Source organism: Cebidichthys violaceus, unplaced genomic scaffold, assembly GCF_023349555.1.
Source record: "Cebidichthys violaceus isolate CVI_PGR_0920_01 unplaced genomic scaffold, fCebVio1.0.p SCAF_19, whole genome shotgun sequence".
NCBI lineage: Eukaryota > Metazoa > Chordata > Actinopteri > Perciformes > Stichaeidae > Cebidichthys > Cebidichthys violaceus.
This window is the reverse complement of record NW_027176361.1, coordinates 8,505,209-8,527,270: the sequence shown is the minus strand read 5'-3', so window position 1 is coordinate 8,527,270 and position 22,062 is coordinate 8,505,209. Positions and strand designations below refer to the sequence as shown.

At 44.5% G+C, this 22,062-nt stretch overlaps 1 protein-coding gene across 2 annotated transcripts; it reads left to right on the top strand.

Moving 5' to 3' along the window:
• The first annotated feature begins 909 nt into the window (after window positions 1-909).
• ppp1r14bb (protein phosphatase 1, regulatory (inhibitor) subunit 14Bb) lies at window positions 910-22,046 on the top strand. Of its 2 annotated transcripts, XR_011103327.1 has the most exons (5): window positions 910-1,485; window positions 18,482-18,565; window positions 18,663-18,695; window positions 18,825-19,185; window positions 19,329-22,046. XR_011103327.1 is itself a non-coding variant. In XM_068713516.1 (4 exons), the coding sequence occupies exons 1-4, from the start codon at window positions 1,285-1,287 to the stop codon at window positions 18,891-18,893; spliced, it is 387 nt and encodes a 128-aa protein (XP_068569617.1). In that variant the 5' UTR covers window positions 910-1,284; the 3' UTR covers window positions 18,894-22,046. The 2 variants fall into 2 exon arrangements, 1 of the variants encoding a protein (XP_068569617.1); XM_068713516.1 differs by having other exon boundaries at window positions 18,825-22,046.
• The last annotated feature ends 16 nt before the right edge of the window (window positions 22,047-22,062 follow it).

Below are 22,062 nucleotides of genomic sequence, written 5' to 3'. Positions count from 1 at the left end.
ATTAAATCTCTTCCTATTAACCAGCCTAGCTGGGTGTGAGGTCCCCCGCTGTGACAACACAATGGACAGGCTGTGAAGGACTGGGACTGGTTTCCTGTTAATGGAACACTTCCAGTAGTTTTTGTTTTTTAAATCTTTAAATCTCTGTTGAAGCTTTAGGATGAAACGTAAAAGTTCCAAAACTGAACCCAAACTAGAAAATCTAGCTGCTCCAGCTGCTTTCCACCTACAGCAGAGTGTGTAACCTTAGAAGAGAAAAGCATTGAGCAAACATGGAATAGATACAATCATATTTGTTGTACACGGTAATCTTATCTTTTCATAAACTGTGAAACGTAGGTGTGAAATTGTGTCTGTATACATTTCACACATTCCAGAGGAGACATTAGTTGTGAAACTAAACCAGCATCAAATACCACGTGTTTGTCGACGTCAGGCCCCTAATTCAAACTAGCAATTTGCGCAAATACTGTCTTAGGACAATGCACTGCAAGCCTAGTATGTCTTCTTTCGTAGATAATGGTTTGCTTCCACAGGTAGCAGTAGAGCATATTCATCTCGTGCGTGTGAGTCAAACTATGTTAAAATGAGGACAGTGGGCTCCGGGGGAGGAGGTCACACGCGACAGTTAAGGGAAAGAGGGGGTGTATGTGAGAAGGAAACGAGAAACAGGGGGAGTGAAGTGGTTTTCAAAGTTGGAAAATAAAAATCAACATTTGCCTTCTTTTCTTCTCTTTTTCTTTTTTTTTTTCCAGTAGCGCTACGTCGGGTGCGCTTGGGTCCAGCCAGAGAGCGCGCACGCACCTCTCGTGGGAGAGAGAGAGAGAGAGAGAGAGAGAGAGAGAGAGAGAGAGAGAGAGAGAGAGAGAGAGAGAGTCGTGTGATTTCTCTTTGTACTGAATGAAGAGTTGAGGCCGGCGCTGCTTCTGCTCACCTCTCTCTTTTTTATATAAGCAGAGTTTGCATGCTGTAAATAGCCCAATAAGCCGGTTACACTTCACGTTTCACGGTAATTGTCGGTCCCGTTTGTTTTTGTGGAAGCGGCCGACCACAGCCAATGTCCCTTTAAGCGATTTTTGGACAACAAAAGCATCAGGTCCAACGTTGTTTCTTCGGGGGATTCCAAGTCACACATTCATCAGTCGGGATTTTTTTCAGTGCGGAAAAGCGAGCAGCCGCGCGTCCACAGACCGCTTCCACTCCTCGCCGTCGCTCCTTCCACACTTCCACATCTCCGTGGGGGGATTTTTATTTTTTTTATTTTTATAACCAAACCGAGCGACCATGGCTGCTGTAACAAGCCCGGAGACGAGCCCTCAACCCCGTGTATATTTCCAGACGCCGGGCGGCACCACGGAGGAACCGGAGACACCCGTTCGGAAGCAGGGACGCGTAACCGTCAAATACGATCGTAAGGAGCTGAGGAAGAGACTGAACCTGGAGGAGTGGATTATCGACCAGCTAACGGACCTATACGACTGTGAGGTAAAGACCCTAACAATACAACCGGCCTCACAAAACCCGATCGAACGTATCGATCAGGCGGTTCTGCTAAGTAATAGGGCGCTATAAGTCAGTTGATCAGCCCCGGGGATTGTCCGTCCGTCCAGTCCAGTCCGAGCAAACTGTTGATAAAGAAACAATTATAGGCCCTTTGTCGCTGCTTTTGGCCTAGCCTCGCGTGTACTACAACCTATAGGATCTGGGCGATATGCAAGTAGGATGAGGTAATGAAGATGGCAAACTAGGAGTGTGAGGAAGCTGAACGTTAGCTGCAAGAAACAAAGACTTCATGTCAGACATGTCTAACAGTCAGATAAAGCCGCTGTGGTTTAACTTCAGCCCCCCGTCCCCCCCACCCACAGGTAGGCTAAATGCAGCCGATACAGCTTTATTACCTTATCATGAAATAGACAGCCTTTGCTGTTCTCTCTTCTGATTGGCTGGAGCTGTTTTAAAGCACACCTGTGAATTATTTTAATAAAGTCTTAATAGCTTACTGGAAATCATACGTTTGTTATTAAATACATCGTTTGGCCGCTGTTTGGGGTGGAAACATTAGCATGTATTATTTTTTAATTCAATATGGAAATTAAGACAATTTAGTGTGGCTGTGTCTTTGGTTTATCTACACTGTGGCCCCTGGTGCATGCCCCCTCCCTCATGTCTCCTCTATTCTAATTGCAAACTCTTAAGGTGAGGGAGACACCTTTTTAAGGAAGGCAAATTAGGTGATACTGATCGGTCTGGGTGGAGGGGTCCAGTCATGCGTCCTGTCGGGGGGGGGGGGGGGGGGGGGCTCTTATAATGACCTCCCCTGGATGTCGTGATGACTGAGCACAATCACACCACAGTCCCTCTGCACCATCACACATCAAATTGTGTCCGTGGTGACGCACGGAGAGCAGCGCAGCTCTAATGTAACCTGGCGGCGGCTGTGGTGGAGCTGCTGGCGTCAGTAGTTGGTAAGCTCATGTCAACTCTACTGAGCTGGCATTGACCCACATTCTATTCCTAGTAGCGTGAGGAATACAACGACTTAACAGGTTTCGAGAATTCCTAGTTGGCTATAGCTGAGACCAAAATAAAGGCAGGAGGCTGGAAGACAATTCACACATATTAGCACAAGGTCAGGCTGGTCTTTGGGGATAACATGTTGTCATTTAACAACAGCCTCTTCAGGAGGTCTGGCTGTCTCCACATTTGCACCTGGAAGTCCAAAATCCAATCCTCTGACAAGCTATAACTTATTGTAACTGTGTTATTCCAAGCCAATGTTAAACAAGAGCGTAAATCAGTTTCCAACCCTCCTTGAGTGCCAAGGAGGGTCAGACACCGATACCTCTCTCATGTGAAAACCAGATTGCATCGCACTTTCATTGAGATTTTAACGGCGGTTACTGGGATATCCCGTGACATGAGGATAGTAATAATAAAGTAGCAGGGATACTACAGAGGCTCACATGCCAACAGGGGCGATTAAATGGCCTGGAGAGGATTTGAAAATCAATGTGCTGTGATTGTGTGCCAATGATGGATTCAGAGGCTATGGATTAAAACATTGCAGAGTAAAAATAAAAAGGTCCTTTTTCAGGAGAAAATAGTACTGTGTTCTAGGTAGACAGTGTACAGGGATGAGTATTTCTCTTTCTTAATGGAGATTTATTTATTCGTTCACCCGTCTCTCAGTCACTACTCAGTCTTTCAGTCATGCATGTTTTAATGCACTGATGCTTTATTGTTGTTAATTATTAGGTTTTTTGTGTGTTTTTTTGCACAGACAAGGTCACAAAGAGTCCAAAAAGCCCCACAAATGGTTGTCGCCCCGACAGTGAGACTGAGATTGTAATGATTCGTTATTGTCAGATCACAGATATAGCATGCACTGACAAGATGGGACATGTTGATTTAATTCCCATTTTTGGACACATATCCCTCATTCATCGCTAATGGCGAATGTCTATTTTGTGCTTTTCCATCCACAGTGTTTCCCCCAGCTTTTCATTGTCCCGATCCCGTCTCTGCCTCGGCTGTTAGACAACAAAGAGATTAATTTACAGTCGGTTCACTGATGGAGACACATTGGGCTCATTTAGACGGGGAGATGGGAAGCACGTGCTGCTAAACAGTGTAACTGGAGAGGCAGCTTTAGCCGGTCAGGGAGCAGAGTGGGAGAACCCTGTTCGATGTCAAAAGACATGGAGAGATATGTTACTCCTTTTCTTCCACCTCCAGGTGTCCCTCCTTTTGCTTAACCTTTCACTCCTTTTCCTGCCGTGTCTGTCTTTTTGTTCTGATTCATGCCGTAATCCACATTTTCATTCCCCCCCCATTCATTATTTCCCATCTCCCTTTATTTCTCTCCTGTCTTGGATGCTTATTTCGTCTAATAATAAAACCGGGCATGGAGTTTGTTCAACAGGGAATTCTTAATGAGCTATTTTCCCCACTCATATAATCCCTTTAAACATGCTACAAGCAGTCATTCCTGCCAGACAGCTTGTCAGATATCCATCCAGCCACTTAGTCCGTCTATCAGTCAGAGTTGCTGTGGGTAATAGTGAGGAGCCGAGCCTTGATATGGTTCCATGGCAACGAGGCTTAAACGTTCACGTTGGTTAACCGTGCAGTGGGGAAAAGAAAGGTTGTGTCCATTTGGTAAAAGTTTGGCAAAATTATAATTTTTCATTATTTTCTTTCAATGCAGGATTGTAATTAGAGCCATTCAGTTATTATATTAGCAGGGCCTTTGTGAATTCCTGCCGTCGGGTGTTAATGTAGCATTTGCATTGTTGAAGAAACACACCTGGTTTGGACAGGGTGCTCAATAGCGCGGTGATTCCCACTGATAGTGAAGGGGTTGCTTGAGTTCATCTGATAGGGCTCTGGGGGTAAATTAGACAACAAAGGGTGAGAACTGCACTGCAATAGAGCCTCCAAATCCTCCAATTCCCACTCATCTCACAGTTTATGTTAGAAACCCAGCTGTAAACTGTATTAGGTTGAAAACATAAACACTGAACCGGCAGGAAGTGTTTGGATTTAAGGGGGTTACTGGGTGTTTTTTTAAGGTTATAGGCCTTTTACACCGTCTTTGTTGTTGTTGCGCCTCCACTCTATTAATGGCTCTGTATGTAAGGTGCCAAGTGAGTTCAGGGACACTCTAGGGAAAGAGAAGTGTGTGTGTGTGTGGGGGGGGGGTTACACTCGCGTCCACAACTCCACCTCTATTTTAAAAAAATTATAGAATTTCACACCAACCCTCGCATCATTTCCATGGCAACTGTGCTGTTAAAATCTGAATTTGTCAGTAAAGACCCGCACTGCCTCAGCTTGCTTTGTTTTTTGCAGCCAGTACGCTGGAGCTGACCAGTAGCTACATAGTTAACAGTGGGGCGAGTGGGCGGTCCAATCCCCAAACTCCAGGGCCCTACGTGGCCACACACACACACACACACACACACACACACACACACACACACACACTCACACATAAACACAGATGGGGATACGAGTGAGAACAGAGGCAGGATTGGTGAGCAGGAATGCAATAAACGGGGGAAGAGAAGGAAAAACAACTGGAGGGGATGGCAAGGGGAGAAGGAAAAAGTATCGGAGGAGGCAGGGATGTCAGAGAGTGTTCTTCTAACACGTGTCCTCTGGTACTGCTGTGATATAATAGGAGTGCTCATAAAGTCCCTTTTTTTTTTGACAGTGCTGAAAACAATCCAGTGACTTCTGACAGCTTCTGACAATGAATCTCACTCAAACACTCATCAATGAACCGTACAGTAAAGGGAATGTGTAAACGGGTCATTTTTAGTCTGCAACAACACGCAATTAAATAGAGCATTCAGAGCAATAAAAAAACACGACATGCATCCTGGCATGTTTGTTTTAGTAAGTCATTCCGGTCGACGGACACACATGCACAAAAACACACACGACATTTGTTTAAACCTCACACTTAAAGGTCTGAATACCAATCAGCATTACCCTGTTTCACTCGGTGCGCGTAAGAGGGTGACTACAAAGAGTGGTTGTTACACAGCAGGAGTGAAAGACTCCAGTGTGTCTTTGTAAACCCCCCCCCCCCCCCCCCCCCCCCCCCCCCCCCCCCCACACACACACACACACACACACACACACACACCAGCACACACTCGCACACAGACACGGGCCATGCACACATCGTGTTAATAGCTTACATGTGGTTCTACATGCTGAACAGTCCTTTTCCTGTTTGATTTGGGAGGGTGAGTCAGCATGTACTGTAGCCTGACCCACTCACTGACCATGTGAGCCTTTTTTCTCTGAGACGCGGAGTGAAGAAATCAACCGTGAGGGAGACCAAGCGTGCGTTTTGGTGAGAGTGCGAGCAAGATCGGAAGGAAGCAAAGAGCGGAGGCCTGGACGAAGAGAGAGAGAGAGAGAGAGAGAGAGAGAGAGAGAGAGAGAGAGAGAATGAGGGATGTGAGTCATCCAGGGGAATGGTTATGCATGTTATCAAAGGAAGTGTGTGAGAGTCATACACACATGGTTCATAGGAAAATCATAGACAACATTAGCACACCACTTTCCCCATAAAGTACAACCAATGCACACACCTGTTGATTCACGCACACACCAGACACACTCGCGTGTCCGGCTTTGGTTTCCCCAAATTTGCACAACATTTTTGCTGGGAATCACGTTGAAGAGATAAAGGAATGTAATCAAAAGATTTGTGGGGGACAGGTCTGTCAGCCAAGTTATCTGTTTTAACGGACAAGAACGTTGTGGGTTATTTGTTTCAGCGCAGTGTTTAAACATCCTGTTAACAAAATAGTCTGCTTCAATTTCAAGAATGCATCAGATCGTGCTCGTCGCCTATCCCTCATAATGTATTCTAATACGTAAGCATGCAGGACAGTAAACAATAAGCTAGCACCCACTAACATATTGTGAATATCTTTGGGTGGACGCAAGTTTTTCCGATTCTTTTGCTGTTCCCGTCCGCCTCTCTGTCGTTTGTCACAACCCCTTCGGCCTGTGCTCCGTCATGCGTCAGCCAGCGTGAGCCCGCTCATACAGTACTGATTGTCTGACACCTTTCCACCATGTAAAACCATTCAGTATTAGCACCAGCTAAGCCCGATGAGCTTGTCATTCCATTCCCTGTCGGCCGAGTGTAAAAGGTTTACACAAAACCATTTTACCTTAATGATCACAAGTCAAGAGGGGAGATCTATTACGAAAACTCCCAGCACCAAATCTAATTGCAGGCAGTAACTTGTTTAATGTTGTGGGACAGTTTACAGACTCGAGAGAGAGTTATTCATACACATCTTCCTGCTAAACAGCTGTGTGCACATTTAACAGCCATCCAGTAAATACTCAAGCTGTTAAGTTCTTTGCTTCCATAAATATGACGACTGAGATGTATTAAAGCACCCCTTTGCGCTCCTGCTTCTTATTTTCAAGGAGCTACAATGCCGTTTCAGACAAGCACTCTTCTCGGCTCCTAACCAAAGTGCTATTCACTGTCCTTTGATGCATTTTGAGACCGTACAAATGCTTTTGATAGCTGTCCTGTGAAAGCTCCAGCACCCCGAGGACGTTTTTTAAAGTGAGAACGGGTATAATAGTGACATCGTTTGGTACACAGGCCAGTGTTATGTGGCTCCAGGGTGTTGTAGCTGTAATAATGCTTTTAAATGAGATGAATGTGCGGTTTTGGTGATTTTATTTAATTTTGAATAGCCTCAATGTTGAGACCATGTTGAAATAATAAAACAAAAGCCATTGTGCCAATATGTAGCAGTTGCAACAAGAGTTGGCAGCAGCTTTGCTATGGAGTCGTTATAATCATGAAATGTCTTTGTAAGCAACGCCAACTGCCTGCAGGTTGGGTGAGGTAACACAGATCCACTCAGGAGTGTATTTTAGTCCCAGGAGGTGCATTGGAGCAGACGCCAGTTGAGCTGTTGGTTAACTGCAGGGAAGCTTGTGTCAGTATATGGCTTTAGTCACTGTCTCTAATTACATGTTTATTGTACCTTATTGTGAGTCAATAACAGGCTGTACAGTAGCTGTGCACAATGTCTTTCCTGTTAATACTGTATATTTTAGAGAAGTTGATGGGGCTTTTAATATTATTGTAGCTTTCATAGATGTGCGCTCTGACGAGTTTTACGAGACCGCTCAGCGCTGTGGCAGTCGGTTAGCAGACACCGATTATTAGGACAGAGCACCGGTGCCATGTTGGCCTCGTATGTCCGCCGTGATGTCACCGCTGTGTGGAACCGAACTCGGTTATCGCAACGTGGAAGTCATGTGACAGGATTCTTGTGCGATTAATAAAAGTGCTCTGGTTGAAATGGCTTTGGGAATAAACGGATGAATGAGAGATGTGTGGACAGATGGACAGACAGCCGGTAGGCAGATAGACAAATAATTCAATTTCAATTCTATTTTTAATAGATTGGCAATAGAGATGATAGTCAAACAGATGAATGAGGCGGAGGAATACAGTCCCTTCTGTTATTTACTATAATATATTAAAATAATGATTGATGTAGTTTGATATTGTTTAGTATCAATACTAGTATTTTAGCTTTTCATACTAATTGTTTGCTCCACGTGTGACACACAAAACTTTGAGACACAAGTTTATTTAAAGTTGCATTTAAGGAAGGAACAACTGTTCATATTTGGGCAAATAGTCTGATGAAGAAATGACTGACTCATCAGGGAGGGAGTCAGGCTTTTTCTCACTCACACTCACACATACTCTCATTATGTTGGAATTAAGAGCATTAAATGAACAAATCAACACATCAAGTGTTCAGTCATTCACCTCTTTTTTTCTGCTCCATATTATACAATGGCATAAAACCCGAAAAAAACAGTTTGATCCTGCTACTAAACAAACTTCAGAGGAGAGTGAATGATTTGCCATGGGGCTAAAAGAATAAATCAGTTCAACAAATGAACGATGATGTTGGGACATCCACTTTGTTATCAGGGTTGTTGTTGCTTCAGACCATGTCTTGTCTTGTCTTGTCTTTTTGTCTTGTTTTTGTTTCGATGTCATAATCTGTTGGAATAATCTGTAACTGACCAAATATGGAATTCAGCAGAAGCCTTTACTTATTCGCGTGTCGCCAGTGTTTAAGAAGTCAGAGGTTGTGTTGATGATTGATCTGTATGAAAGAATTAGAACGTTCTCTAATACCTTTAATCTCAATCGCGGCAAGAAACATCTCAGCAAAGTGGGTGAAACTAAATGGACGAAGTGTTTCAATAGAACTTGAACCAACGCGTAGAACTGCCAAACACTCCTGCCTGAAACTGCCAGAACGACAGCATAAGTCATTCAATGAATGACATGGTAGAAGAACAAACGAGTGTTGGGCCCTTTTGATTGTTTTAGTAGTACTTGCCAAGAGTGACATAATGATAATCTGCTATAATCCTTTGTATGCGCTCTTAATTTAATCTGCACGTAATCTCGTGTTTCAGTCCAATTGTAGTGGTAGTGGCTTGTAGAGGTGTGTCTGTGTGGCCTTTCTGAATGTTGAGTTGTTTTTTTATTTTTACTTGTTTGCTCATGGTAATTAACAATTGATGGCAAAACGGGAAAAATCAATTCAGAGCACCTCAGGCTACATTTTCCCCCAATGTTCCCAAGATGCATGCACACAGACACACACGTCGATATCAGTCCGTGTGTGAATTTGTGGAGCGACGGCATCTCAGAAATCGCAGAAAGGACAGGCTCAAGAGGAGATGCAGAGTGGAGGTGGAGGGTGAAAGTGGGCACTTGAGATGCTGCCTGGATCCCGTATTTCAGATGAATGCACAAGGCATTTTGTAATTAGAGTGGGCTGAAGAGAGAGAGAGAGAGAGAGAGAGAGAGAGAGAGAGAGAAAGAGACAGAGAGAGAAAGAGAAAGAGAGAGAGAGAGAGAGAGAGAGAGAGAGAGAGAGAGAGAGAACGAGAGAGAGATTTTTTGAGTGAGGAAAGCTGCATTGGTTTATGCAAATCATTAAAAGCTGCATGGAAATTAAAAGCAAAGATTAAAAGTTAGCAGCCAAAGGTTGTCCGCATATCTGTCACTCCCCTTAGAAAAGATGGCTTCACTACTAATACTACGGTTATTCTGTGTTAAACAGCAGCAAATGGACAACCATTTTTTTGCTTTAAATTTGACTTCTCATTTGGGGGAAAATTGGGCAGCAGCGACAATCTGTTGCCCTGCCGGCACCGCTCGGTTGCCAGTACAAGTCTTCCCGAGGCTGGTTGTGACCCTGAGGGACCAGCATGAGTGTTTTCCCCGGGCAGGCGGCAGCAGAGACATGTCCAGTCAACACACACTGAACCACTGAACCGTTCAGTCGGGCCACACAAGCCTGTGTGGGATTCATTCAACCGTGCTGCGAGCAGATAGGACTTTAGGCAGCTTTTGGGGGGACTAAGGTTGGGTGAGATAGATTTTTAGCAATATGTGTGTGTGTGTGTGTGTGTGTGTGTGTGTGTGTGTGTGTGTGTGTGTGTGTGTGTGTGTGTATGTGTGTGTGTGTGTGTGTGTGTGTGTGTGTGTGTGTGTGTGTGCGCTCTGGTGTGTAAGCAGGCCAATCCATGTCTATTAGCAGCTCTAGGTTCAGCTAACCATTTTCTTCTTTACAAGATATATTTATATATTTCAACTCTACTAATGCTATATACAGTATTTATGATATTGTTGACTAACTACTGTGTTTGCATCTTAATTATAGTTATGAATGTTTTCCTGGCATCATATAGAAGTTGCGTTCTGTGTACTTGGAGCCTGTTTGGTTTGGCTCTCTCCTGTCTGAAGCAACCCACACACACACACACACACACACACACACACACACACTGGGACACGATGGCATGCCCACATCCCTACCATCAGACTCTGCAGGCTCTGGTTCCTTTTACTTTACATGACAGAGCCGTTGTATCAGGAGTGAGATAGCAGGACGGCTGCAGAGTCCAAAGACATGGAGGCTCTGGTAGGATGTGCTCAATGAGGGACATGTTGCTTTAAAGATGGGTTTTTAATAGAACAAAAAACATTTAGGAGCTGCATGCGGCTCTACTTCCACAGAGGTGCAAGTAGAGTTAAAAAAAAGAAATATGACGGATAAAACAATTAAGTTGTATTCACTAGTCTTCGTCCTGGTTGCGAGCAGGCTGAAGAGGTTTGTCCAGTTCAACTGCTTCGCCTGCGGCTCTTTCTCTCTTGTTTTCATTTGATTCAAAACAGGACATCATATTCTTCCTGGGAGGAAGTACATTCAACTGATTAGACGCGCAATCGAGATGACGATCAGCCACACAAACACAAACAAAAGGTGCACAATAACACACCCATGTGACGTTACATGCGCACTGCAGACTGGATTAAGTACAAAGCATTGTATTGATTCTGGATTGTTGTGGTTTATGGCTGTGTGTACGGCCACATATTCATTTAAGCACCACTTACATTAATTGTGCGCACACACACATACACTCACATTCCATCAACACTGTCCTCAACAGTTTCTGCTAGCTCTCACCACACACACACACACACACACACACTGTCAGCCGGCCACTTCCCACAGATATCGCTCTACCTCCCCTCCCCCTCGCTATCTCCCAAGGTCACGTGGCCTGACAGGAAGTCGCTGGGTGCTCTGGTGTTTTTAACCCCTTCTTCACATCAAGGGAAGAACAGATCCTATCTTATTTTATGGGGTCACACGTTTTGTGAGCCAATCTGGTTCTGGGAGGAAGGAAAAAGACGTGTTGGAGAGGGAGGCCAACAATGTGTGTTATTCAAAGAGCTGCAGATTCCTGATAAGCAATCGGGTGAGGGAGATAGAACGGAGATGGAAAGCAGCAGGCGATGACTGACACAATGCATCCCGAATCCCTACACCCCTTGTCGACCCCTCTGTGACTCCAGCGCTCTCATTTTCTCTCTCGTGTTCTCCTGTAAAGTGGCCCGCAGCAAGGTCCAAACGCTATGAATTGCTCTGGTACAGAGTGATTTATAGGAGAGCAGTGAGCGGTAATGCCAACCAGACAGGAAGGGCATCAAAGGAGACCTAAAGATAAAGGGACAGAGGGGGAGAGCATGCCAGGAAGTGGGTTCAAGCCCAGTATTTTTCCACTATTGCCATGCTGGTTTTATCCTCTGTGTGTGTGTGTGTGTGTGTGTGTGTGTGTGTGTGTGTGTGTGTGTGTGTGTGTGTGTGTGTGTGTGTTCATCAGATGACAGAAGACCAAATTAGATCAGTCCCAAGGGTGTCATGAATTACCACCTTGAGATGCCTTGCAGGCAAATTTACGGCTCAGTTTCAACTTCAAATATTTGTTTTTTATTTAGACAATGAAGGGGTTTGGTACCTTCTGTAGTGTCCCTCATTTCTTAGTCATATTGTTAAGTAACAAGTTCATTCCCACACTGGAGTGTCCATGACCATGCACAGGTATTGCCTGCAGATATTTGCACATTATCGATCAGCACATCCTTAACGTCTCCATAGTTTTAAGTTCGGGAAAGGAAGATAAACAGTTACAAATAAATCACAAAATGCCTACGTCCTTCAGTTTGAATGTTTTAATTCCATTTTTGCTGTGACTTTTTATTGCTTATAATCATGTGCGGCTCAATCCATCGGTGTGTATTTAAGAAACAGGCCTGAGCATGCATACGACATGTGAATTCGAAGGCGTGCTTATCGGCTCATCTGAGAGTCTTTGTGCGCTGTAGTTGCCTTTAAAACCTTCCCTGCACCCTTAGTCAAACATAATTATGTGAATCTTTGCAGAAGCACGTTTCATCCAAGAGCCAATCTTTTTGAACCTGAGCAATGCACGGATATGTTTTGTTTTGTGTGTGTGTGGGTTAAACAGGGCCGTACTTCTCCTTAGCATTGCCAGAGTGATTGCACGCTGTTCTGCTACTATCTCTTCTCTTTCGGTTATCTCTTTTTTCACCGGCCTTCAGCCACACTTCATTTGTATCCTCCTCCGTGTTTGCCTCTTCTCTCATTTCTCTCACCCTCGCCTTCGCCTGTCCTTCAGCGTACCTCAGTGGGCGACTCTCTGTCCGTGACGCACCAATAATCCCCCTTTTTCACAATCGCAACTAATTACAATAGCTGATATTTAAGTATCGGGAAAGAGCTAAATGATTTATAGCTCAGGCCTTTTGTTTTGGACCATTAGACAAAGATGATTAAAGAGCAATCCAGTTTTGTCCACCAACATGCTTTTTGAGCGCAAATACGCCGAAATACTAACCAGATGCTTTTGTTTCTGACATTCTGCTTCTTGCTCTGTCGTTACTAACGTGGAGCTGTCAGATTGTTAGCGTGGACACTTTGCTCTCTCAACCTGAGAGAGCCTAAAAACACACACCGACAGCCAAACCATCTCAGCTATGCCTGTGCTCGTCATTGTCGGCGTTCGCACATATTTTGTACCTGTGTCACGGTGCCAAGTCGACCAGCGTGGGGTAATAGTTTTAATGGACTCGCTCGCCCACTCCGTTACGCAAACGCGTCTAAAACACTCAGCAAAAGCACTCTCCTGCTTGGACTGACCTCGATACGGTTAAGACAGCGTGTATAGAATTAGAAAGGAGAGGCACGTGGTGTTAGCGTAGCATGTCATGTATTCGTGTAAATTAGTTCCATGTAGATTGCACGTCAACCTCCCCTCTGCATCTGTACCTTTTTTCTCCACAACTAGTCAATACAACGGATTAGCAAGTAAAGATCGTAAAAGCAGGAGTAAATGTTGCATAAAGGAGTCTGGTTCATTCAGTCAAAACAAACAAACACACGCACAAGGAACTTGGAGTAAGTGGCGACATTGTTCGGCGCCACGCAGCCTACTTTTCCTACTCCATCCTCCTTCCTCCATCCTGCCTGCTCCAGCCATCGCTTCCCTCTGTCTCCAACTTCCTTGCCCCCCCCACCTCTTCATCCCTGCATTGTACCAAGACAAAACATTGTTTTGTCTCTGTAGCAAAACGGGCGATTGGCCATCCTGAAGTCGGACTATTTTTATCCTGGTTAGTTGCTGCGGCAGTAGGAAAAGCAAAAGTGGCCATTTATCACTCGTCATCCAGCTTTTCGGTAAAGCTAAGCCTCTCTGTAACTCTTCACATTTTAATCACTTTCCTCTACATGCGTCTGACAGAGTTTACACAGATCCCATCACAGGAATCAGCTATGTGGTGTGTCATCACTGGAAGACATGCTGTGTAATCCTCGTAGGTGGCCTCTGTGACCTACTTAACACATGAAGCTTCCTACACTTTAAAAAGCATTGGCTTGTATCCACCCTAATACACTTAATATCCCCCCGTATCTTCTTTTTATTAGCCGTGCGTCTATGTTGCTCATTCTGCAGATTTTTACACAGTCCTATCTGCATTTGTCTAGCAGCCGTTTCTCAGATTTTACGCTCACATCCTCTTTATATCAGCATAGTTCATCTTTCACTGTGTGTAGCCTGTAACTGCATTATGTGCGTCTCGCACGCAAATCACAGTTGTTGTTGTTTTTTTTAAATCAGATTTGAAGCCAGAGTACTGTGAAATCGAATCAGTCTAAAATAAAAGCAGTTGACACATGACGTCGTTCTTTTAACTGAGTCCAGTCGCCGACCAAACTTCCCTGGAGAAACCCTGACTTTGCTTCTTTGTTCGCGATCATCACTTCCCTTTCCAGAGATATTTACAGAAGCAACGATGGGCCTTTTTGCTGTAAATACGAGGGTGCTGACCTACTTGTGTGTGTGTGTGTGTGTGTAGCTTATGTTTTGTGAGGAAGCTGTATCTGGTATTTGGTCTGTCCGAGCCTGCAGCAGCTATACACGGCCTCCCCTGTGAGAGGAGTAGTTCCACGCATGCACACAAATACGCTCTCATACTGTCACATCGCATTCTGCTCCGTCCTGCAGGCAGCCTCCAGACAGACACTGTGTCTGCCTCATTGTGTTGGTGTGGGAATCGTATTCGCAAGCTTGTCAGGAAGAGTATAATTAAACTCAAAGACCACGTTCAAAATTGTGTCTTTATGCCAGTTTATAGTAGCAGTTTGTTTCTCAGAGGACGCTGGTGGTTCAGACTGAAAAAGGCAGACATCTTGCTTACAGGCAACATCAACAGAACCACGAGGGGAGTACTCAACACGACGAGATGGAACTGTGAAAACGTTATTTACAGTGAGGGGCGACGTACACAATACGTCGTCACACTCAATCAGAAGTTGTTGAAATATCAGGAATAATTCACAAAAATCACAGTCAAGGCTTTAAATAAGCGTGGGAATTATTACATGGGCCTTTTTAAAATACTGTTGGCCTTTTGTTCAGTAGTCTAGAGTAAGTATGGCAATAAGATAATGATGATAAGAGAAATGGATTATTCGTTGATGATCCTTCATAAGGACGAACTATCATGAATAGGCCCTTTTACAGCCGACCTCACTATAAATATGCGACCGCATGTTGGCAACGGACGTAGCGTTTTTGCCCCCAGCCATCCAGACGAGACAGCAAGCTTTAAACGCTGAATTGAAACCGTTACCCAGCATCAAAATGTCTGCTTGTTGCATGTTTGGGGGCATTTAGAATTGATATTCCAACAGCGGACTGACGTTCTACAGAAGTCCGACTTCAGAGCAACAGGTGTTACAGAGTGTTGAGTGACCGCGTTTAGGTTTTTAAAAGGATACCTACACGGTCTTTTAGTGTTTTCAACAGCTGCCGTCTCTTCGAGCAACCACGGACACATTCGGCGGAGAGTCACCAGTTGACACGGTCACTCGTTAAAACGCCATTTTGCTCTACAGCTATTCAACATGTTGACTTCCACTGGACTGTTGGAATGCTCATTTTGTTTGTGGGGCCCATTTTAAAACTCAATAATGTCAAAACTCGGAGTCTATTCGACCTTCTGTACACGACCACAGATAACGGAATTGGAAGCATCTATTGACTTGTTTGCTCGTGATGTAACGATGCACGCTAGGTTTTTTTCCACCAAACCCATGTTTATGTTTGGCCACTATATATACTGGGCCACTCGCTAATAGCACACAGATCTGATTTGTTCAGGTTGCCTTGTAGATCTTTGCATAGCTTGACAAGCTATTGCGCTCATCCGTACTTCCTTTCCCCAACTGCGTACGTCATCATTATTTACGAACAAAGCCCTTTCCTATGGAAGATTAGCAAATAAATGATCATTCCTCCAGTAAACCTGAACAATATGTGCCAATCTTGTGGATGTGCTGAAAAGGATTCCTGGTTGATTTGCCTCTTTTGAATAGTTCCACACTGCACTGCTTTGTTCGCCGTCCTGCGGCGTGTGCCGATATCGTGTAGACACCTTTCAGTCCGGATCACATCTGCGGCCAACAGTAAAACCCCTCCAGACTCCAGACTAGTTCAGTAAGTCAGTCTGGAGGATTGTTTTGGAAATCCTCCCTCGTGATTCCCTGCTTTCTTTGTGTCTCCTCTCTGAAGCCTGTCTTCCGGCCTTTTTTCAACGTCCCTCCCTCCCTACTCCCCCTCCTCTCCCCCCGTCAGCTGCTCCCTCTTCTCGATATGCTCCTTAACCTCCTACCTTCCTTCCTCTTTCCGTTCCCTTCCCCCCTTTCAGATTTAACAGTTTGTCTCTCAAATTATTTTCAAGTAGCTGTATCAAATTGTGTGTCGCTTTTCAGGAATAATCCGTGCGTTACATTTACCTTGAGACTACGTCAAAGAGATACGGAGTAGAAATAAAATGCTGGAAATATCAGGGATGAATTTTTAGGGAGTTAAAAATAATGTAGATTTATTCTTTTATCTTGAATGAACGGTTCCTTATCTATTCGTTTCCTTTGTGTTCCTCGCCTTTCTCATGTTGTCTGTCGTAGCTTTCTTTACTGCCTGTAGTAGCAGCACATGGAGCCCACATGTGCTGATCAGTCTTTGTGTCAGACTTCACTCCCTGTGTGTGTGTGTGTGTATGTGTGTGTGTGTGTGTGTGTGTGTGTAGTAACAGACAGCGTCAGTATGTCTGCAGTGTAAGAATTTGTGCACCTTTGTGTCCGTCTCTCAGAGCTTAAATTTAGAAATTCTGTAAGAGACCAGCTTATGTGTCTGTGTGTGAATAAGTGTGTTAATAGTCTACCATGTGTGTGTGTGTGTGTGTCAGTATTTTTGCACTTTTTTGCCGGCATTTCTGCTTTTAGCTTGTGTGTAATGTCAACCTGGGTGTCAGTGTGTGTGTGTGTGTGTGTGTGTGTGTGTTTTACTCTGCTGACAGTAAGTCTGGTTGTCACCTCCAGTCTCTATCTCACACACACAGGCTGTCCTGCTCAGAACTAAATCCTCATACCCTGCCTTTTTCACACACACACACACACACACACACACACACACACACACACACACACACACACACACACACACACACACACTTCATCCAGCTCAGACTTATTAATGCTCATCTTAGAATTCTTTAATCCATGAGTGTGTGTGAGGTGTGTGTAACAGAAAGGATGTGTGTGTGATGTTGAGGACTTGAGGAGAAAAAAAAAGTGCCATTCGGTTAATGTGACACACAAATGTGCACACACAGCATGCTGTGCCTGTGTGTCTGTGAGTGTGTGTGTGAGTGTGTGTGTGTGTGTGTGTTGGAGTAGGGGGCAGTTGGGCAGGTGCAGAGACAGCTGGTGTGGGCAACTCTAACCGAGGGGGAGGACGAGAGCGAGGGAGAGATTCCTAGAGAATGACATGAATATAGGGTAGCAACTGAGCTGCAAAAGAGGGGGAAACGAGTGTTTGTACGAAAGTGTGTGTGTGTGTGTGTGTGTTGCTGCCAGTGGTGAGCCGCTTTGATAGCACACACTGAGCTAGTGTGCTTGAGTGAGACAGATGGAGAAAGAGAGAAAGAGAGGGAGACTACTGAAGCACTTTCCGTAGAGCGACTGATTAATGAGAAGAAAAAGTATTGATTGGCTTCAGGAGGAGGCGTGGCGAGAAAGGGAAAGAAAGGAACCAAGATGAACTTACAGCGAACTCAGTTTCTACTTTCACTCATTTACTGAGCCAAAGATCTCTAAGCTAGAGGGCAAGGGTGTTCTTAACCTCCATATTAGAGGTCAGCTTATCAGTATCAGGCGCTAATTGCTTTGCTTGAAATAAAAAGTGTGCATTTTCATTTATTGCAGCTATTTTTGTTTAAAATTAAATTTTGAGGGGATAAAGTTATTCTCTAACTTTCTCTACAGTTTCTAAAACATCAACGCTGATTCAAAGGAGCCAATTTTGAGATTTGCAACGGCGTGTTTTCCCTTTAGACGTCAGCAGTTTACGGGCCAGCTTCCAGCACTGCACTTGCTGCAGATATGAGCTGGCGTCAAAGCGATACTTTGACGATCCCAAACACAGGCTGACATTGATTTGTCTACTTTGCGATAAGCAAAAGTGGTTCAGTTCCTTATACCCGTGTGTAAATGAATGCACACTCACCCAGACACAGAGTTGAATGTGTCAGTGCTGGACATGTACGTTTGTGCTCTTCTGATGTCTTCACCGTTACCTGTTCATGTGTCCCGTCTCCTTGCCTGTTTCTTTGTCTCTCTCCTCTCATCACCTCGCCGTGGTGATGGACGGACGTCGCCCTCTAGTGTTCACAAGTGGACATGCATCGGTCGCTTTGCACCACGTCATGCAGCCAGACAGAAATGCCAGTGCCGGTCTATTTGCAGACAGCCCATAAACACAGGGAAAGAAACCCTCATCAACCGTTCTATTCTTAGTCCACATGTCCAATGAAAAGAGGTTGACTAGTGTGTGTGTGTGTGTGTGTGTGTGTGTGTGTGTGTGTGTGTGTGCGCGCACGCTGTCAGATTTCCTTCAGCTGTGCTAACCTATTGGTTTTTACTTTTGCTCAACTTCATGCCACGTGCTATAGGAGGAGGCCATCCCAGAGCTGGAGATAGATGTGGATGAGCTGCTGGATATGCCCAGTGACGTTGAGCGGGGAGCCAGGGTCAAGGTAAGGAAACGAAAAGCATGCAAAGACAAACACACACACACACACACATGCGCGAAAGACAAGTTGTATATTTAGACTGTCTGTTATTGTTTTACAGGACTTACTGGTTGACTGTTTTAAACCTACTGAGGTAAGATTTTTTTATATCTCTCTTCCATTCTCCGACCCGCTGACACTTTACCCCCTGATTAATGCACTGTGCATTTTTTTTTATTTCTGATGTCCCCTCATGTGTTTTGTCCCTCCTGTCTCCCCGTAGGACTTTGTCTCAGAGCTACTCGACAAGATCCGAGGGATGCAGAAGCTCTCCACGCCTCAGAAGAAATGATGGCGTCCTTCCTCTTCCCCCCACATCCTCCCCTCCACCTCAGCCCTCACCTCTCGTCTTCCTATTGTGCTTTCCATCTTTCCATTTCGATGTTTCCTTCCATTGGGTATTTTCATGAAATACTTCAACTAAACCATGTTTCCTCTTTTCGATACACCCTCCGCTCTGAACCCCCGTTCCTGTTATTCCCCTCCCTGCCTGGTTCCGGCCTCCATAATTCGCTTTTAACCTTCAGCGAAGAAGAAGAAGAAGAAGAAGAAGAAGAAGAAGAAGAAGTAAAGAATGCATACTAGTAAGCAGAGGAAAACAACAAGTGATTCATTGGTCTTTATCCAGGCACTCTCCTTCTGTCTCTTTTTTCACTCCTGCTCCTCCTTCGCCCTTTGTTCGGCTTCACTCCTCTTCCCTCGTACCACCCTCCATCTGTCTGAGGAGGAAGAGAAGAGGAGCAGAGACGAGATGAGACCCATAATTATCGAGAGTTGGGCGGTCGCGAGGTGGGAAGAGGAACGAGAGTCTGCAACAGCCAAGAGAAGGGTGGAAGGGTGAACGGCGGAGGCGGAAACAGCCAATCAGCTTGAAGCAGGGCCTAAGCATTGCGTTTGTCTCTACCAATGAGATTCCTCATTTCGTCATTTCGAGGGGTTTAAACTTGTAAACGATCCAGCTACCAACCACGGTTCTTTTGATGCTTTCTAGATCAGTTTGAGGGCACGGGGATATTCACTTGACTTTAGTTTTTTTGTAACTTTTTTTTTTGTTGGGGGCGGGTCAGTACAGTCAGAGATATTTGCTACAGTGATGCATTTAAAGACTGTCCTTCTTGTGTGTGTGTGTGTGTGTGTGTGTGTGTGTGTGTGTGTGTGTGTGTGTTTTTGTGTGTGTGTGTGTGTTTGTGTGTGTGTGTGTGTGTGTGTGTGTGTGTGTGTGTGTGTGTGGATCTGTTGGAAAATCTGCACTATGTCATTTTGGGAAGAAAATCTGAACTTCTGACCACGAAGAATAATGTGTGCTGTATCTTTAGTCCAACAAAGGGAAAATGTGATCCCTGGAAATAGCGGTTGAACCTTAAAAAAAGTCACTGGCTGGCTGTTGTGGTCATATGGTCCAAACAATTGTGGACTGAAATTCTTCCTGTGAGGCTAGAGTAGAGGTAGGTTCTTTTAGGTCGGGTGTGTTTGTATAGAATTCAAATTCTTAGGGAAAAAATTGTATGTTTTTCTTTCCTCAAATGCGTGGTGCAGAGTCGTAAGAGTGGCTCTATAGAAGCCTACGCTGTCCAGCCTGCACATGCATATGTACGTCTGTGTGTTGCTAAATGCTACGTGTGCGTGTTGCTACATAATGTACAGCAACATCCATAATAGGAGTGTTTTTCCTGGCCTGTATATTCTGCTGTTCTGTACAACAATTTTTCGATTTTTAGTATAGGACTGGTTCCTGTTTTGTTTATCTGGATGCATTTTGACACACACACACACACACACACACACACACACACACACACACACACACACAGACAGACAGTCCGACAAGGGGACCCAGAACAAAGCTGCCTTGTTTGTTGTTTCATAGCCCCTTTCTATGTCCTTTACACACTTTTTCTTTTTATCTTAGAAATCATTCAGTCCACCGCATAGTTTTGTGTTTAGCAGACGTTTTTTCAGAGCAGTCACACGTGAGAACTGAAAATGTCTTTGGAGCTCCGTATTGGTGGCGAGACTTTGTAATGTCCTCTGCCTGTCAGTAGACCCACCAATGAGACGCCTGAATAGGAGGGATGGAGGCCACTGTTTTACATTGAAGCTGTCTAAAAGCATTCACCCTTCCTTTTTCTTCTTTCTTTCTCCGACACACTCACACACACACACACAGGCCACCCTTGAGTGCGGAGAAAACGGAAATATATTAGAAAACACAGCTGCCTCTCACGCAGATGTGGACACACACACACACCAAGTGCTGAGAGAGAAAGGGGGAGGGAGAGAGAGAGAGAGAGACAGACAGGTCCTTTGCTGTCACAAGATCTGTGTTTCCCCGCCGCAGCTGCCAATCATCTCTGAGAATAAGCCATCTGTCTCATCCTGAGCCAATCAGATGAGAGACTGAAGCCAGCCGGCCTATTGGAGAAGCAAAAGCATTTGCTGCGAGTCCTGTGACCAATTGTGAACACCTGCGGTGACAGCAGACCTCCGCTGTCTGTCTCCTTCTCTGTCACTGCCAACACACACACTGGCCCATTTCTATCTCGCTGCTCTGTCATTTCTCCCCGGCATCCCCTCTTTCCTCCTCCTCCTCCTCCTCCTCCTCCTCCTCCCACCCATTTCCATCCCTTTTGTCCACCCTCCCTCCATCCTTTCTTCAGTTTCCTTCCCTTTTTTTAAAAAAAAAAACAGATGTTGCCTTAGGTATTATTTATGTTACACAAACCAAATAAACGGGAGACATTCATTTTTAAAAAGGTTACGCAAACTGCTAAATGCGCGCGTTACTGAGCGTGTGGAGAACCTTGGATTTTCTGTTGCTCCTTTTCTTTCGTTTTTGAAAAACAAAATGAGATTCTGTTGTGTTTTTTTTTTTTTTTTAGAAGTGAGTGTTTAATACTTAGGCCTTGATACAGTGATTTTGATTAGATAAAACAATGTTCTTTACATTTACCATTTGAATACTGGTCTGTTTTTATTGTGATCATGACACTTCTTGATGCCCGGCCTTGGATTACCACATAGTAGAACAAAAAATCCATTCAGATACATTTTGGTGCGATTGCTTTTGCCTTCCTGGTGGGGTTTCTAAATCCAGCACCGTTGGCTTTTTTGGAGGCATCGGAGTGTACCAGGCAAGCTCAATCAGTAGATGAATTTGAGTGGATTTTAATTCCTAAATCCGGGTTTGGATTATATCTTCTTAGACTGTTATTGAGAAGTCTGTTTTTTTTACTGTTGGGGAAAATTGCAAAAAATATATATACTGATTATCATAATTGAGGCTAAATACAAGAGCTAAACCATGCAGATTGAAGGAGCGGAGATGTTTTTTGGACAATGATTAGATTAAACCAACAAACAAATGTAGCAATATCAACAACAGGTCTTGTTTTTGCCCAATTTTGTTACACTTTTATGCAACTTTAATAAAAACATGTAAAATGGACTCGTTTGTCTTTATT

Excerpts from the sequence above, each read along its gene's own strand:
- ppp1r14bb (XM_068713516.1), top strand. The coding sequence starts at position 1,285 with ATGGCTGCTGTAACAAGCCCGGAGACGAGCCCTCAACCCCGTGTATAT. Across the intron at positions 1,486-18,481 it reads CGGACCTATACGACTGTGAG|GAGGAGGCCATCCCAGAGCT; the intron begins GTAAAGACCCTA and ends CACGTGCTATAG. Across the intron at positions 18,566-18,662 it reads AGCGGGGAGCCAGGGTCAAG|GACTTACTGGTTGACTGTTT; the intron begins GTAAGGAAACGA and ends ATTGTTTTACAG.